The following is a 15,631-nucleotide window of genomic DNA, read 5'->3' as shown; positions in this document are numbered from 1 at the left end:
AGTGGGCCCCAAGAGTAGGGACTGAGGAGGGAAAAGCTCCAGCAGGGCAGATCAAGGCCTGCTTCAGCTGAAAAGGTATGTTAGGGCATATGATGCAAGTCAAGCTCTTGATGCTCCAAAGAATGTTCTATTTTCCCACCATAAAACATTCCTATTGTTAACATTAATCCTTAACTGACCTAATTGGTTTTATATACAATGCTAGAGAAGCATCTTTTCTCTAACAAGTAACTGACTTGTGGTCTGCCAAGATAAAGAATAACACACCATTCTTTTGGATATTTCTTTAATATTACATTTAAATATTCTCTTTAAATACAGCATTATCACAATGTAAAGGACCTAAAAGGCAAAAAAAAAAAAAAAATTTTTTTTTCAGAGAACCAGACAAGCTTTGGATTCACATTGAAATACTACCTGCGTACAGTATGTGAGAAAGGAAATTGGAAAATAATTAAGCGTTGTAATAATCATTTTTTTATCTAGGCCTAGACTAAGCAGGACTGAAGCTCTCTGCCTCTGTGATCAGAGGCCTAGCCTTTCTAGCAACCATGAACTATAATTCTGTCCAACTCAGGTAGCACCAGAAACGAGATGGATCAGGTTTGTAGAAGAGGCCCTTTGCTTGACAAGACAGTTAATGCTAAACGTTAACATTTAGCATTTAAAAGCTTGGGATAGGTGAGTCAGAATTGCAGAGTTAATGAAGGGATGGACTTATATTAAACTAGTTTTTCAGAAAAATCAAATTATCTTGGAGGTTGGCAATGAGTCTAGTTAGATGCAAATTCTTGGTTTGAACCCAAATGTGTGTCTTACTGAACAGGTGAAATCCACTCCCTAGCTTAGGCTGGAGCCTTCCTAAGGAGGGAATGTACAACGCTCACCTTCACCTTCCGACACAAACTTCTAGAAAGATTTTTCTCCAAATTCCCAATTAAACTTCAGTCTTATATCTGAGGGGACCAGTCTAAGGTGGCAGAGTGTAGCTCAGTTCGGGATAGCACCTAGATCTCAGGTACTTCAGACTCTCAACTCCATTTCGAGACTAGAGAATGGGGAGAGATAAGGGCCTATGACTTATTAACTCCCCTGCAAATGTAAAACCCAACAAAAACAGGAATGAACAGGAGAGGCAGAATGTGTTAAAAGATGTAACTGTGTTAAATACGAGGTCTTTCAGGCTCAGTTTAGGTTTGATAGGTGAAATGCTGCTGCGATGTATGTGAAGGTTGCTTTCAGACACCAGGGCCTTAAGATCCCACAAGAAAAGGCTTTATGAGCAAGAGAAGTAGGAACAGTTAGCTCCTCCAGCAAAAAAAAAAAAAGTTTTTTACTTTTTTTTTTTCTGGTTAATAAACCATAGCAGTAATGAAGCATGGTGTGAAGGATGCTAAAGAGTGTTTTGCTCCCTACTGCCTCCCTCTTCAAACAGAGGCCATAAAAAAGAGAAAGAAATAAAACAGGCAAAGGTAACTTTGCTAGTAAGAAGAATTCAGTGGTGGTCAATGGAGGACATCCAGGAACGTAAGCAGGACATAAGAGAACAGGAACCGTATCCCCCCTAATTCAGGTACAAACTGAATGTGAGTCCCACTCTAGACCTCAAAGGTTACAGTCAGAACCTGACTTCTTCAGAACCTGGAAGTTGTATGTAGCATTTAAGAACTGGTTTGGCCTCCAATCTTTATATATCGAGATGGGAGGGATCCAATAAGCATTTGCAGTTATTGGGGGTGAACAGTATAAGAATACAGTATAAGAACTCTAACCCTGTATATCCAAGAGGGACCATGAGGGCAGATACAAAAAGGAAACAAAAACTAGTTGGTGAACTTGCCACATTCTACATTCCTTTAAAGCTCAAATTGGGGTAGGGGGGACAACCTGGGTGAAAAAGCAAGCATGGCAAAAAGTCATCTTTCTAGACAGCAGCCTGTTCCTGCTGCCTCCTTTGGGCACAGGTTAATGCTCTACATAGGCCTCCCGTGGGACGTGTGAGCCCCAGACTAAAGCTGCCCGACGGAGCTGGGGTTAGACGTACACAGAGGACTCAGGCTCTCGATGCCACATCCCCAGCCAACCTAGCTCTTTCCCTGCAAAGGAAAAAGGACAGAGGGGTAAAAAAAACAAGACCAGTTTAACTCTAGTACCTAAGAACATGTGAAAGAAACAATTCAAGTTAAGACCAGGAATCCCCAGTGTGGGGAACAGGTCAGAGAACACCAAACATGTCAAATATTAACTTATTTACCAAATAGGGGCCCAGGGAACGTAGGTTAAATTTATATAGATCCTGGATGTTTTGTACAGAAGCAGAGACCCTTTCACCCCCTCCTCTCTAGACTCAACCAGCTGATTCCAACTGTATTATTATGATACACCAAAGTGGGATATCAGAGTAACCACTGAGGAAAATGAGCTTGTTCCCCGCCTGGAGCTCAGGAGAGGGAAGGGGCTCTGTCATGCTGTTCCAATTGTTGTGTTCTGGTCCCTACGTGAACAGCTGTTTGAATTACCCAGCTTCTCCTGTGAGATCGTAGTGCGGTTCCAACGGCCCAGAAAGCTCAGTATGCAGCCTCCTCTGCCCCAAGACTCTATCCCCAGATCGAGCTGAGGCTGGTCTCCTTGGTTCTGTTGGCCCTGTAAAAAATACTTGTACAGACAATCCTTTCCTACCCGTTCCCCAAAGACCCCAATAAAATAACATGGGAGCAGCAGCTGCTTCTACAGTTTTGTTTTTGAAATGGTGTTAGATAAAATAAGGGAATAAATAGAGAATGGGTAAGAGGCATAATCTCCATCCCTGTGTCACACTGCCAGAGGGAGCTCCAGGGAAGGCTCTTCAGGGGGCCGGTCCTCGTTCTGCCGTGCGGTCTCCACCACACAGCCCTCTTCGTTGTCCGTGCGCAAGGGGAGGTTTGAGGGGCACCAAGAGGGGCGGAAGTCTTCATCCTCAGGCTCCTCGGGGTTACGATCTTCGGGCACTAGAGCTTCTAGAGTGGATGTTTTCCCCACCTCTGACTTACAGAGGGCAGCCGGGTCTGTGGGGCCACAAGCCACCAGTGAGGTAACCGGGAGAGAGAAGACACTCAGATCCTTCTCCTTGGGGAACGAGGGCGGGACTTCTTCCGTACCAGGCTCTCCTTTCACCCCCAGGACTGGCCTCTGCTCCACCTGGTAGTAGACCAGGGGCCCACTGTTCAAGTAGGATGGGTTGTTCACGGCTGAGGCAGTTGGCTGGTCTGAGTTCTCGGCAAAACACAGCACGGAGGAGCCTGGGGGCAGCTGAGCCTGGATGAGGATGGGGGCTGTCAGGCCCGGGCACAGCTCTTCGGGAACAGCCAGGGGCTCCTCCAGGATGCACACGCCCAGGCTCTCCATGCTGGAGTCCAGGCTGGCACTGGAGCCGCTCGGGTCCTCCTCCGCCTGGAGCCGCTCCAGCTCCTCCGCACTCTGCAAGTGCAGCACCGCCGTCTCATTCTCAGCGATGAACTCCTGGAAGTCCTGTGTCTCTGAGCCCTGTGCTGCCGCCAGGCTGCAGCTGGCAGCGGGGGAGGGCTCCTCGTCTGGGGCTGGCAGGCGGCTCACCTGCCGCTTGCTCTCCAGCTCCAGCTTCATGATGGTGTGGAGGTAATGAGTCCGGACCCGGATTGGGTTGAATTCAATGCGCCCAGCCATGTTCCCACAGCCGTCCCGGGAGCAGCCACATGGAAAGGACATGCGATCCACCTGAGGAGGGGACAAGGAGGTTGAGGCCAGATGAGATACGAGACGTTAGCTGGCGAACACAGGGAGTCAGGGTTTGAGGTCCTCTTACAAGAGAAACAACCAATTCAAAACACAAGCTGCAGCGTGAGCCACCAGAGCACTAGATGGGAGTTATCAGACCACCTGCCTTTCCATTCTAGCACAGCCACTAATTAGTAGTGTGACCTCAAGAAAGTCATTTCTCTCTCTAGGGCTTTGTTTCCTCTTCTAAATAAAAAGAAGACAAAGATCACGTGAAAGGGCCCTTCCAGTCAAAAGACCAGGGATACCTCTCTGAAAGCTGACAGTTCACAGAGAAAAGAAATGTGTATGCCTCAGAGACTTTTCCAGAACCTACCTACTTTATTAAGAAAACAAAAGGCCAGGGCCCAAGCCTACTGTGTTCTTTGATGACAGGGATGGGAAAGGAGGTAGAAGATCTCGCTAGTCCAAAGCAATACATAATGGGGAAACTAGGCAAAGGTGCCTTTGCCAAGGTGCTATACTGAAGGTTTGAACAAAATAATGACCAGCTTTTCACTACCTGCTTCATTTTCCCTTGATGGTTGGCCAGCTTGGTTTGGAAGTAGTTATCAAGATAATTAACTTCTACACCAGGGATATCTGGAAAGGAGATGCTTTCTACCTCCTTATCTCCCTTTTGAATCCCCCAAATGAAAACACCCCATACGTATCAAAAATAAAATTAAAAATGTGAGAAGACAAATCAGTCTTCTGTACAAATACAGTGTCTTCCTATGAAATCAGCTTCTAGAACTCTCCCTTCCAGTTCTTAGGAACAATCCATTTCTTAGGACTGTCCTCAGGTCTGTGTGTAACAGAGTGATTCATTACAGGACTCAGTCTGAAAAGCATTATCTGGTCGGACCTGCTATAGCTATCTGATACCAACCTGAAAATAAGAAAGAAAAGGTTAAGATAACTCCAACCACAAGGACTCAGCACCACAGCCTCAGTATACAGGTTCCAGATAAATGTCATTCTTTGGGATGGTACTGCCATTTTCAGTTGAGATGTGTCTTCCAAACTGTCCCTTGTCAGAAGGCCCTCTGGGGGATGACGCTTTCTATCTCTTAGGACACTATGAATTTAAGCCCAAATCTGATCCTGAATTAGATTCTGAGGACTATTCTGATTTTTACAAAATTGGAGTAGAGGTACTGTGAATAAGTGTTTGTAGGATAAAATCTAAAGGCCTACCTCAGTTCTCTGCTTCCACTTACCTCAAGGAATCAGTCCACATTCAAGGACAGCTATTAAATATTAAACTCACTAACCCCCGTTCCTCCATGTGCCAGCAACTGCTGCTTATCACCTCTGAAGTGAGATACACAGAAAAAAAAAGATCATTGCTATCTCCACAGCCTAAGAATCCCGTCATACTTGTTTTCTTTGTTGGTGGAGGAGGGCTGTAGAACTGAAGTGTTCACCTGTGCATGGGCATCTCCCACATTCACTGGCACCCACACTAGACACCCCTGACTCTAGGGTGGATATACTATCACAGCAAAATGTGGACCGACCTGGCATTTAATCCCAGCCTGGCTACAGGCACACGCTTCCGGGTCACAATACAGTCGACAGTCACAACCACACTCTTCCCGTGACAGTCGGATGGCTCGAAGTTCTTGCTTCTCTTCAGCATCGATGCGGTGGACCCCAGAAGCCCTCAGCAGGGCCCGTCGCCGTTTGGTGGGCAGAGGCTGCAGGAAGAAGTAATCATCCACCTCCACGTTTTCCACGTCAATATCTTCATCTGAAACATCATCCAATGTCAGGCAGTCGGCCTCCACCGACTCCACTGTCCCGTTCTTGGTCAGCTGCCAAGAGACAGAACACTATCAGCAGGAGCCTTCCCACCGGGTGCACCTAGAGCAGCTTGGGCCAAGGGAACTTTCTGCCGTGACGGAGATATCCGTGCCGCCCATCCCGACGCACGTGTGGCTACCGAGCACTATAAATGGGGCTAGTGCAACTGAGAAACTGAACTTTTACCTTTATTTAATTTTAATTACGTATAAACAGCCACTAGTATGGCTGGTGGCTACCGTACAGGATAGAGTCGGTGAAGAGAACAGTTCTAGAGCAGGAAGACAGGAAGCCTGTGCAGCTCTAACACCAGCCCGTCAACACAAGGGACATCACCTTTCTGGATCAACGCTTCGTAAAACCTCTGTCTCACCTTCCCTCCCAGAAGATGATCTTTTCCCACAAATATACCCTCCATTCCCAGGCTTGTGTCCCTTAGCTTCGGCTAACCTGCCTTCTCATACACGGAAGAAGAGAAGGTATTTCAATGGCTGTATGTTCCTTGGATGTAAACAACCTTGCAAAACACCCTTCAGTTTGCACCCTAAAAGACCCCAAACCACACTGTGGGAAGAAGAGTACATTAAAGTATAGCACAAGACTACCTACCAGTCTTTGTCAATGAACCTGAATCCCCACAGTGTGAATAATTATCTGTGCATACACAGAAGAGCTTCATTTTATGTGGAGGAGAAAAAAAATGAGGAAGTTATTAATGGCTGTCAAGAAAGCCCTCACTTCCAAGCCACGCCTAGAAGAAATATATTCTTTCTCCTTTCTTTTTTTTTGGCCGTGCCGCGTGGCTTGTGGGATCTTAGTTCCCCAACCAGGGACTGAACCTGGGCCCTCGGCAGTCAAAGCACCAAGTCCTAACCACCAGGGAATTCCCTCTTTCTCCTTCCTAATCCTTTTTTATTTGGTTTCAAAAAAAGTCTGTGTGTGAGGCAGGGTGGCATACATGATACTGAGTGTACTCTCTGCAGGCAGAAATCTGGGTTCTCTGGATAAGAAGGACAGAGAGCCAGGAAAGGGGATCTTAGTGGAAGGACAGGCTGAAGACAATCTGTGGCTGAATGAGTTTTGAAAACTCACTAGAGAATTCAGGTAAAGAAAACGAGGCCTCACAATCCCCAGGGCTCTGGAAGGTACTAGCAGGATAAAAGCCAAGCTTTTGGCAGGTTTGGCTTTTTCATCAGCCAGCCAAAAAAGTGCTGGTAAAGGAACAACTCCTGGGAGAGACGTGATGCAAGAGACCTGGCTAGTAAGGCATACACCTGTTTTGTTTGTTTGTTTGTTTGGGGGGAGATGATAAGAGAAATGAGAGAAATAAAGTGGTGCTTCTGGGGATCCCCTAGACTATTATTTCTGTCCCAGGCAGGCCAACTACGAGGGGCCTTTCCACAGACTTTAGCATTGCTCCTGCCTGTTTCACCAGGGTTGGCCTCCTCCGAAGCACCCTCCCTCCTTGCTATCCTCTCAAAGGAAAGAGATGAGACATGCAATAGAAAGAAACCCATGTAGATATGAGAATTTAATATATTCTAACAGAGGTGGCATTTCAAATCAGTAAGGAAAAGACTCTTCTAGTCATTAAACGGTATTGGGACAACTGTATATTCTTTTGAAAAAAAAGTAAGTTAGATTCCCAATTCATACTATTCATAATAATGAATTCCATATGGATAAAAGGCCAAAAAAAGTAATAAAATATTAGAAAAATGATAGGTACTAATACTGATGCAAAGCAGCAGCAGCTTTTTTTTGGAGGGGGTGGAAGTCCAAAGGGAAAACAAATATTAGATGGCATATGGGAGAGGCAAAATGTATATTTTTTGAGACCAACTGCCTCCCCTATAGAGTGCTAAGGAAGGAAAAATTTCTAAGAAAAGAGTAAAGTGGAGCAAAGTAAGGGTGTTCTCTCGACACAGAAGATGTATTAGATGCCACCACTGTGCTGCTCACTAAATCTGCTTAATACGTAGCAGTCCTGTTTCTCAGTCTCAAGTTTGCCTGGCTTTGTCCCTAGACCTCCTACAAGGGAGGACACAGAACAGGGTGTCTGCTTTGACATGTCATCCCTCTACCAGATTTAGGGGAGATGTTTCTTCTTAGGGAATAGGAAGAAAACCTTCATTACAAATGATAACAAGAGTGTTTATCTGCCCACCTGTTGCTATAGCAGCAGGAAGGTGATAGGGTCAGTGACGGAATTCCTCAGACAGAAGAAAGGGAAGCCTGAATGTCCTTCTAGTTAGAAAAACAGGTGTTAAGTCTTTAGGCGTAGACTTCGGGCAGCAGACATAGAGCTCTCAAAGGGAGAGAGCAGCGAGATCTTGTTCACATACATCCTCTGCCACCAGTTCTCCAACCCTACCACATTCTGGTGTGTCTCATTAGGATTTCACCCACAACCCTGGAAATAATGCAGCCACCTGTTTTAATGTGGGTCCGCATACTTTGAGCCCAGAAGAACTTGGCCAGGCCTGAAGCAGTGTTCTCCAAATTTGGAACTAGGAACTCTGGGGGCAATTTTTGCAGACTGGTGGCAACTATGGCTGTGGAGTGCCAAGCAGTGCCGAGAGCAAACGTGTAGCTATAAAGAGCCATCTGAGATGGGTCTTCCAGCCCTGTTCTCCTCCTAAACTTGAAGAGCTGGTGTGGCATCAGACTGCAGGCCCAGTACTAAACAGATCGAAATAACTATTTGGTAATGCTATTGTTTATATCCGAAAAACTATCATCTAGCAATGGGAGTTACAGAATCAGCAGGATCCTTTCAGAGGATGTAAAAGACCCCAAACCTGTTCTGTGCATCAGGCCAATGGACAATCATCTGACGAGAAACTGAAACACTGCTTCCTCAGGGTCCAGGGGTGGCAGACTTGAATACGTTCAGGTATTCACACCTTAAACTTTAAAAACACTTGCAGAGCGGGTGAGAATAGAGAATTCTAGGGAAGCCATTTTGCTATCTCTGCTAGACTCCCTACCAGAGACAAAAAGAATGGCATCTCAGACTGAGATTTGAATCCAAATCTGAGACTTCTCACTAGAAAGATACGGAATCTCTATGTACCAAAGGCAACAGTCCAAAACCGAAACAAAACAAAAATACCACATGATAGACCTAGACGGTTTCCTGCTTTATCTTGGCACATGGGAAGTACCAGACCCTAGACCCCTTAGGCACCTTCATCTTCTTGGCGTGGAGCTTCTCCTCCTTCAGGTGTTCACGGAGAATCTCCCGATGGTTCACCTCCTGCTCCTGAGCAAACTCACAGAGCGTGTAGCTGCGTACAGAGTTATGGCGCTGGGCCATGCCCAGAGAGCTGCCGCCCTGGCTGGGCACGCTGGTGAAACCCTGGCGCCGGGCAAAGTAGTACACAGTCACCTGGTCAAAGCGCACATTCTTCCTCCGCAGCTGCTTCTGCCGCTTCAGGATGGATGTGGCTGAGAAGGGAGCACAGAAAGAAAACTTTTAACCCAGAGATGGCCTGTTTGGGGACCTCATTCTTTCTCATTCATCTAGGCTCTCAACTCTTCTCCAAAAGTGCTCCCTGTAGGAGCACTTTTAGAAGGTCTAGAGACCTTCCTAATTTTCAAATCTTAAAAGCACAGTGGGAAGGGACCTTGACCATCTGCTGGTCCATACCACTGCCTCCAGACTGACTTCACCCAAACAGATGATCACAAAATCTATTTTTAGACATCAGCTGGGAAGAGAATCTCTAGGTAATCTTTTCAGGATGTAACAATCTACATAGCTTCACTGTCCAATACAGCAGCTACTAGCCACATGTGGGCAATTTAAATTAATTAAAGTGAAATAAACCTTAAAATTTAGCTCCTCCGTTACACTAATCACAACTCAAGTGCTCAATGGCCACATGTGGCTAATGGCTGTCATACTGGACAGTGCAGATATAGAACATTTCTATAACAGAACATTCTTTTGGATGGTGTTTTGTTGTTGTTTTGGCCGCACCACATGGCTTGCGGGATCTCAGTTCCCTGACCAGGGACTGAACCCGGGCCACAGCAGTGAAAATGCCGAATCCTAACCACTAGACGACCAGGCAACACTCCCTGGATAGTGTTGCTCTATAGCAGGAGATGGCAAACTTCTTCTGTAAAGGTCCAGGTAGTAAATATTTTAGGCTTTGCAAGCCATGAGGTCTCTGTTGCCAACTACCACTCAATTCTGCCACTGTAGCATAAAAAGCCATCGTAGACACTGGGTGTGGCTGTGTTCCAATAAAACTTTATTTACAAAAACAGGCAGTGAGCCAGATTTAGCCCACAGACAACCCCCAATCTACAGAATCCGAAGTTCTTTCCAAGAAACTAATTGAACCATAAGAATTAAGAAGTGTGGAGATGCCCCAGTTGTCCAGGCAGTAAGCATTTATGTCCTGCTAGAGCTACAATTTTGTGGAACTCTATAGGACTCTAGTGGGGAAGCGTAGACTCCTAGACAACTCCTTCTTCAGTTTAATCCAACCCATTCTGCAGACTCACAAAGCACAGCACAAGTAAAATCAGCTAGAATAATTCACATTTAATATAAGTCTATGATATTAGAGCAATGAGGTCCTCCAAAGAGCAAGGCTGAGCTACGTGTGGGAGAGATTACGAATAAGGGCAAATCCCCAAGCTGGACAAAGGGTGTCTCAAAGAGCTGCAATGGGCTCCAGTGCTTGGGGTACATGGAGGTAGGCAGGGAGGGAGCAGCTCACTCACGTGTGAAGCTGGCAGTTGTGGGAGGATTGAGGCTGTCGCAGCTGTCAGCGCTGTCACTGCTGGAGATCTCATCATCGGAGTTGGAAACTGATGAACCCACATCCACATCATCAAACTTCCTCTTGAGACCCGAGCCCGTGAATGCATCCATTGGTTTCAAAGGGGTTTCCTTGGGGAACCCACCACGTTGGCCCCAAAGCCCCTGCTCACCACCAGTCAGCCAGGTGCATTAGGATTCTGCCCAGGGGAAAAGAGGAATCAGCACTCCTGTCCTAAGACAGACCCCTCCCAAGTCTATACACACGGCTCTCCAACTGAAGAAAGCACCCGAGCTAGCACTGATGTCTGCTCTCTAGAAACAACGTCATCTCTCTCCAGCCAGCACTCTCCTACTTCTGTCTCTCCCCAGCCCTCCAGTCTCAGTCACTCTTAGGATAATGAGATGACTAGCGGCAGCACCTTCCCAGTGGAGTGAAGGCCTTTGCTTCCAAGCCGGCTGGCCTCTAGGCTTCATTAGCCCTGGGGTAACAGTTGCTGCTCTTCTGCTCACCCAGGAGAGCTCTCCACGGGGTCAGCAGGAGGGACTGGGGATCAAAGGCAGAATTAGGCTGTGCCTAAACCTAGACTAGATCCAATTATTATTCCTAGTGGAAATATAGCCTGGCATTTCCTAAAGCGTATCCATTAAATAAACTAGTTCCATAGATATTAATAGCTTTTACATGGAAATGGAACCGCTGTGTCAAAATACTTTAGAAAACTGCTTATGGAAGACCTTTTAGAGGCTTTTAATATGCTAATGAACCTGGTGAAGGGTGGGAGGAAATAGAATGCAGCGTTTTGCACCCATGATTAAGGAACCCTTTGTTTCTAGAGCATCTTGGTGGGGGGCAAATGATCCTGGGAACACACTTCGGGAAATACTGCTCTAGGCTTTCAATTTCAAAGTACATTGGCAGTCAGGGAAATGCTTTACCCAGATCTTCACAAATGTAAAGTGTCTCACCAGCCTCCTAAAAAGGTCAAATTGGGTTCTAAAGAATGGACTGAAGATTAGAATCTGCACTGGCTTCAAAACCCAGACTCTTTCCCAATCGCCTACTGCTCCATAAAATAGGGCTCAGCTGACCTACCATCATCCTCTGTGCAAGGAAGACGTAGCTTTACAATCTTTGCCCTCTAATAAAGAAACCAGCAAGGGCACAACAAACAGCAGAAGGAGTGACAATTTATTCTGGTTACATTGACATGGCAGGCAGTGTTTTCAACATGCTGCCACTCAACCAAGGAATCTGGGATATTCCATTTCCCAGGTACAAATCTTTCTCCTCCATCTTTGGACTTAAATTCCCAAGGATATGAATCTGCTCAGCAGAAACGCTGTCAAAGCTGGAGCCACAAGTGATGATCTGAAACCTCCCTGCTTTTGCCTCAGTAATGCCAGAATCTCCCCAGACTATGATCTCACTAGTTGCTAATTATGCAGCAGGAATAACAACACTGCCCAGAAAGCCAGGGCTGCATTACTGCAGAGCAGCTACCCAGAATATACTGTGGTGTCAAGAGATGCCTGCTACAGAGCTGTTTTTCTGGACTGTCTCTTGGAAGCGATTTGCCTGCTCTTGGGTCAGCTCTACACAGTCAACCAGACCTAATAAGTACTTTAGGAACTTCCTAATTTATCTAGCCAAATCTCATCAAAATTCTGCATTCAAGTCACAAGATGCACCTAAGAAACCTGTCATCATAGGTCTCAGAAAAGCACATTCCTGAAATAAACTGGCCAGAAAGAAAATAATCAAGCACTAGATAAGAATTGTAATTAAATTTAAAAATGAAACCAAAGTATCAATTTTGTTCTTCAGGTTACTGATCTTACCATCAGAGGTCACATTCCTAGGACATGGGTAAGAATGGAGACAGCCAAGGACTTTTATGGGTTAAGATTTCAGCTGGGCTTAAAGATACCTATTAACTAACAAATTTCTCATTCCATTCTATTACTGGGGGAGGGGAGACCTTTGCTATTGAGTACATATGTGGGTGGAATAAAAAAAATAAAAGAATGTTGACCACTGAATTTAATATTTCCTCCCCACTTAAAAATCTTATCGACCACATGAAAAAGCAGACTGAGCTCAAAATCCTTCTCAGAAAGGACGTAAGTCTGGCTTCAGTTTTAACTAAGATCCAGTTAGTGTTGCTACTAGGAAGTGCCTTTTTCCTCAGCCTGGAAGCACTCGGGGATTGACAACTGGAAGCAAATGTGCACCCTGTCCTTTGTTCAGGTGTCCCTTTGCTTCTGGTAGTGTGGTTGCCTTTGAATATTTCCTGCGGGAGGCTGGGTCTGGTCCAAGATCATCTTTTACTATGAGGATTCTCCACTGTCTTAACCCAGGTACCCTCAGGGTATCCCTTCTCTTCAGGTCACTTTTTGTGCACTCTCTTGCAGCCAGGATTGCAGGCTGCTTGTTCTATTCTCTTTCTCTCTTTTTTCTACGTCTTCCTCACTTCCACTTCTGGAGTAAAGGTTTCTGGGCAATGACAAGAGGCAGGTAAGAAAGTAGAAAAAAGATGTGAAACCTAGAAAAAAAGTATTTTCCTTAAAATGTCTGAATGGCTATATATGTAAATAATGTCCATATTGACTGAGCTCTCTTTACCCTATCCAGGATGTTAGCATCATTTTTTCTGCCATTAACCCATTCTTAAAAAAAAAAAAAAAAAAAAATCCAACGATTCTGTCCTGACAACCAATATAAGTTTAAATTTCAACCCAGCTCTCCTCATCCAACTCTCTGGTGTGAACTTGACTTGTTAGATAAAGATGTCCACTGGGCACCAAGAAACCTCCCATCCACTTCCACTGTGGCCTGAAGAAATCTTCCTCTGAAATAGCAACAACAAGAATGGGTTCCACTTTCCAGTTCATCAATTCAACTTCCTTTCAAACCACAATTAGAAGTCAGTCATTCCCACTTCTCTCAACTATTTATTCATTGGCAGAGGATCAGTGCTTATGTTCGAGAAAAACACTTCTAAGTTATACTCCAAGCACTTAAACCCATACAGAAATAAACACGATGAGACTGGAAATGCAGGTCATAACTGACAGTTAACTGTCAAAATGACGAACTCAAACAACAAATGCTTTTGGAGAAAATAATGCAAACCTCTATAAAAGCTTTTATGCCAGTAAAATGAAAGGTCAACTGACCCTTTCTAGCTACATGTCTTTCTGTCTTTTCTCAAGTGTTTCTACTAGTTGAACATTTCCCAAAGGTACATGAAATAATTTAGATCCATAGTATATAGAAGTTTTTAGGCTAGCACCAAATAAAATAGATCTATATCATATCTGTACTTTAGTATTAGACTTAAGCCTTTTCAGGCCTATGTGGATTCCTATAACCACCCCCAAAAACAAAAGCCCAAATACGTGAGACTAGCAGAAAAGGAACTGCCCCTCCCCCCAATTTTGTGGATGCAGAATGTATTGACAAAGTTTAGGTAATGAAAGCCTCTCTCATAAATGAGTCCAAAATAAGACAAGGTACATCTCACAGGGGAAGGCCTCTCTACTCAAGTGAAACCCAACCTGCTAAAGGTCAAGGGCCAAAAATCTCTAGTAAGATCGTCAGTGCTACCAGCTGTAGGGTTAGAGGAAGGCAGGCTTGCTGCTAAGTGTCAGGATCAACCTAAATAAGATGACAGGTCCTGTTTCTCCTTTTACAAAACACTGTGAGTTGCTTCTCAAATACTATGAATTTCGTGGATCCATGTGTCCGTGTGATTACCAGGATCGTGAACTTACAAAGTGCTCAAGTGAAAACATCTTGTTTAAACTAGGTATTTCAGGGAAGCCCCCCTCCATCCGTCACTCCCTGGTTTTTATCCCTTCACTGACACAAGGTTAGAATTTGGCTTTCCATGTTTAACCTCCCATCGTATGAAGGACATGAGATCTTTGTGGTAGAAATGGAACATGATGCTGCAGGAGCCATTAACTCTCAAGGATATCCAGTCATTTATAAATCTGGCACACACCAACATCCTCCTGGCTTTGGACATTTGCAAAATGGAAAGTCAGTAAAGAAAAGGAAAATCTGAATCAACTATGGATTTACCTTGAACTGAAAACTGCAGGACAAGGGGACACTGTGTCTCTTAGGGATAACTTCTAACGTTTCATACTGAAGAACGGTTTGTGTGTCACACTGCCACTCTAAACCCCTTTAAAAGGATGAATCAAGACCATGGCACTAAAAGGAATGGATGGCAGTCAGCTGCGTGTTTGGGCCTGTGAAAAAAGATCAAGCTAGCAACCAGGGAAAGTGATGCTTTCGTTTTCCCACACAACGCCAGAAAAAATGGGAGACATCAGGAACCTGGGTTGAAAGGACATGTCAAGTCACCAGTTCCCCTTAACGGACACCCCCGCTGAACCCTTCAGCTCCGGGGCACCTTTCCTGATTCCTGCTAACCTTCCCGCTCATTCCAATCGTCTGCAGCCCCTACCCGGTTTCCCATCCCTTCCTGCCTGCTACTCACAAATTCCCAACCACTCCTCCCACATTTTCCTCTATTTCCCCCCTCCCCTTCCTTCACTTCCCTCCATCGTACATCATCTCCACTCCATTCCGAACTCAACCCGCATCCGAATTCCTGCCGGCTTCTAAGCCCGCCCGTCGGTCTCACTCAAGCTGCCCCCGCAGTCCGGGCCCGCGTCCTCCGTGCCCCTCGCTCCCACGCCTCTCCCGACTCCTTCCCTTCCCAGCGGCGCCCTAGCTCCCCGCCCCCCCCGCCGACCGCTCCCGTTCGTGGCTCCCTCATTTCTGACCCCTCCATCCCCGCGGCTCTGGGTTGACCACTCCTCCACAGCTGCCGGGAGGCCGATCCCGAGAAAGGACAAGGCGGCACCCTCCGCCCCGCACCCCCAGGCCCATTACCGGCTCCGCCGCAGCTGCCTCCTCCTGTGATGGTCTCTGCCGCCCCCGCTGCCGCCGCCGTCGCCGCCCTAGCCCGAGTGGGAAGGAGGGAGGAGAGAGCGAGTCCCGGGGCCGCGGAGACGGTCTGGGAGTTCCCAAGGCGGCAGGGCGGGGAGAGACGGTGGGTGGGCAGGTCGGCCGGCAGGCGGCGGAGGACGGGCGGCGCCGGCAACTCGGGCGCCCCCGGCAGCAGCCGCCCAGAACCGCCCCGGCTCCGGCTAACAATAGGCTTTGGCCGCAGCGCTCAGGGTCTTATAGGCGCCGGCACGTCCGGACCGAGCCCCGGGGCAGGCTGGGAAATGGAGTCTACGTGCCGGCCCCAC

At 46.4% G+C, this 15,631-nt stretch overlaps 1 protein-coding gene across 4 annotated transcripts; it reads right to left on the bottom strand.

Annotated features, from left to right (window-relative positions):
* Positions 1-269: 269 nt before the first annotated feature.
* Positions 270-15,568, bottom strand: CSRNP2 (cysteine and serine rich nuclear protein 2). Of its 4 annotated transcripts, none has more exons than XM_079936082.1 (6): positions 15,270-15,568; positions 14,448-14,620; positions 10,321-10,557; positions 8,771-9,030; positions 5,295-5,591; positions 270-3,732 (listed from the first exon to the last, which is right to left on the bottom strand). In XM_079936082.1, exons 3-6 carry the CDS (start codon positions 10,469-10,471, stop codon positions 2,812-2,814), a joined length of 1,629 nt encoding a protein of 542 aa, XP_079792208.1. In that variant the 5' UTR covers positions 10,472-10,557; positions 14,448-14,620; positions 15,270-15,568; the 3' UTR covers positions 270-2,811. The 4 variants fall into 4 exon arrangements, with proteins under 4 accessions (XP_079792208.1, XP_079792209.1, XP_079792207.1 ...); XM_079936083.1 differs by having other exon boundaries at positions 14,448-14,582; XM_079936081.1 differs by lacking the exon at positions 14,448-14,620.
* Positions 15,569-15,631: the final 63 nt, after the last annotated feature.

The sequence above is a fragment of the Stenella coeruleoalba genome, assembly GCF_951394435.1.
Source record: "Stenella coeruleoalba genome assembly, chromosome: 11".
NCBI classification, from domain to species: Eukaryota; Metazoa; Chordata; class Mammalia; order Artiodactyla; family Delphinidae; genus Stenella; species Stenella coeruleoalba.
The sequence above is the reverse complement of the archived record's forward strand: the minus strand, read 5'-3'. Positions and strand labels throughout refer to the sequence as shown.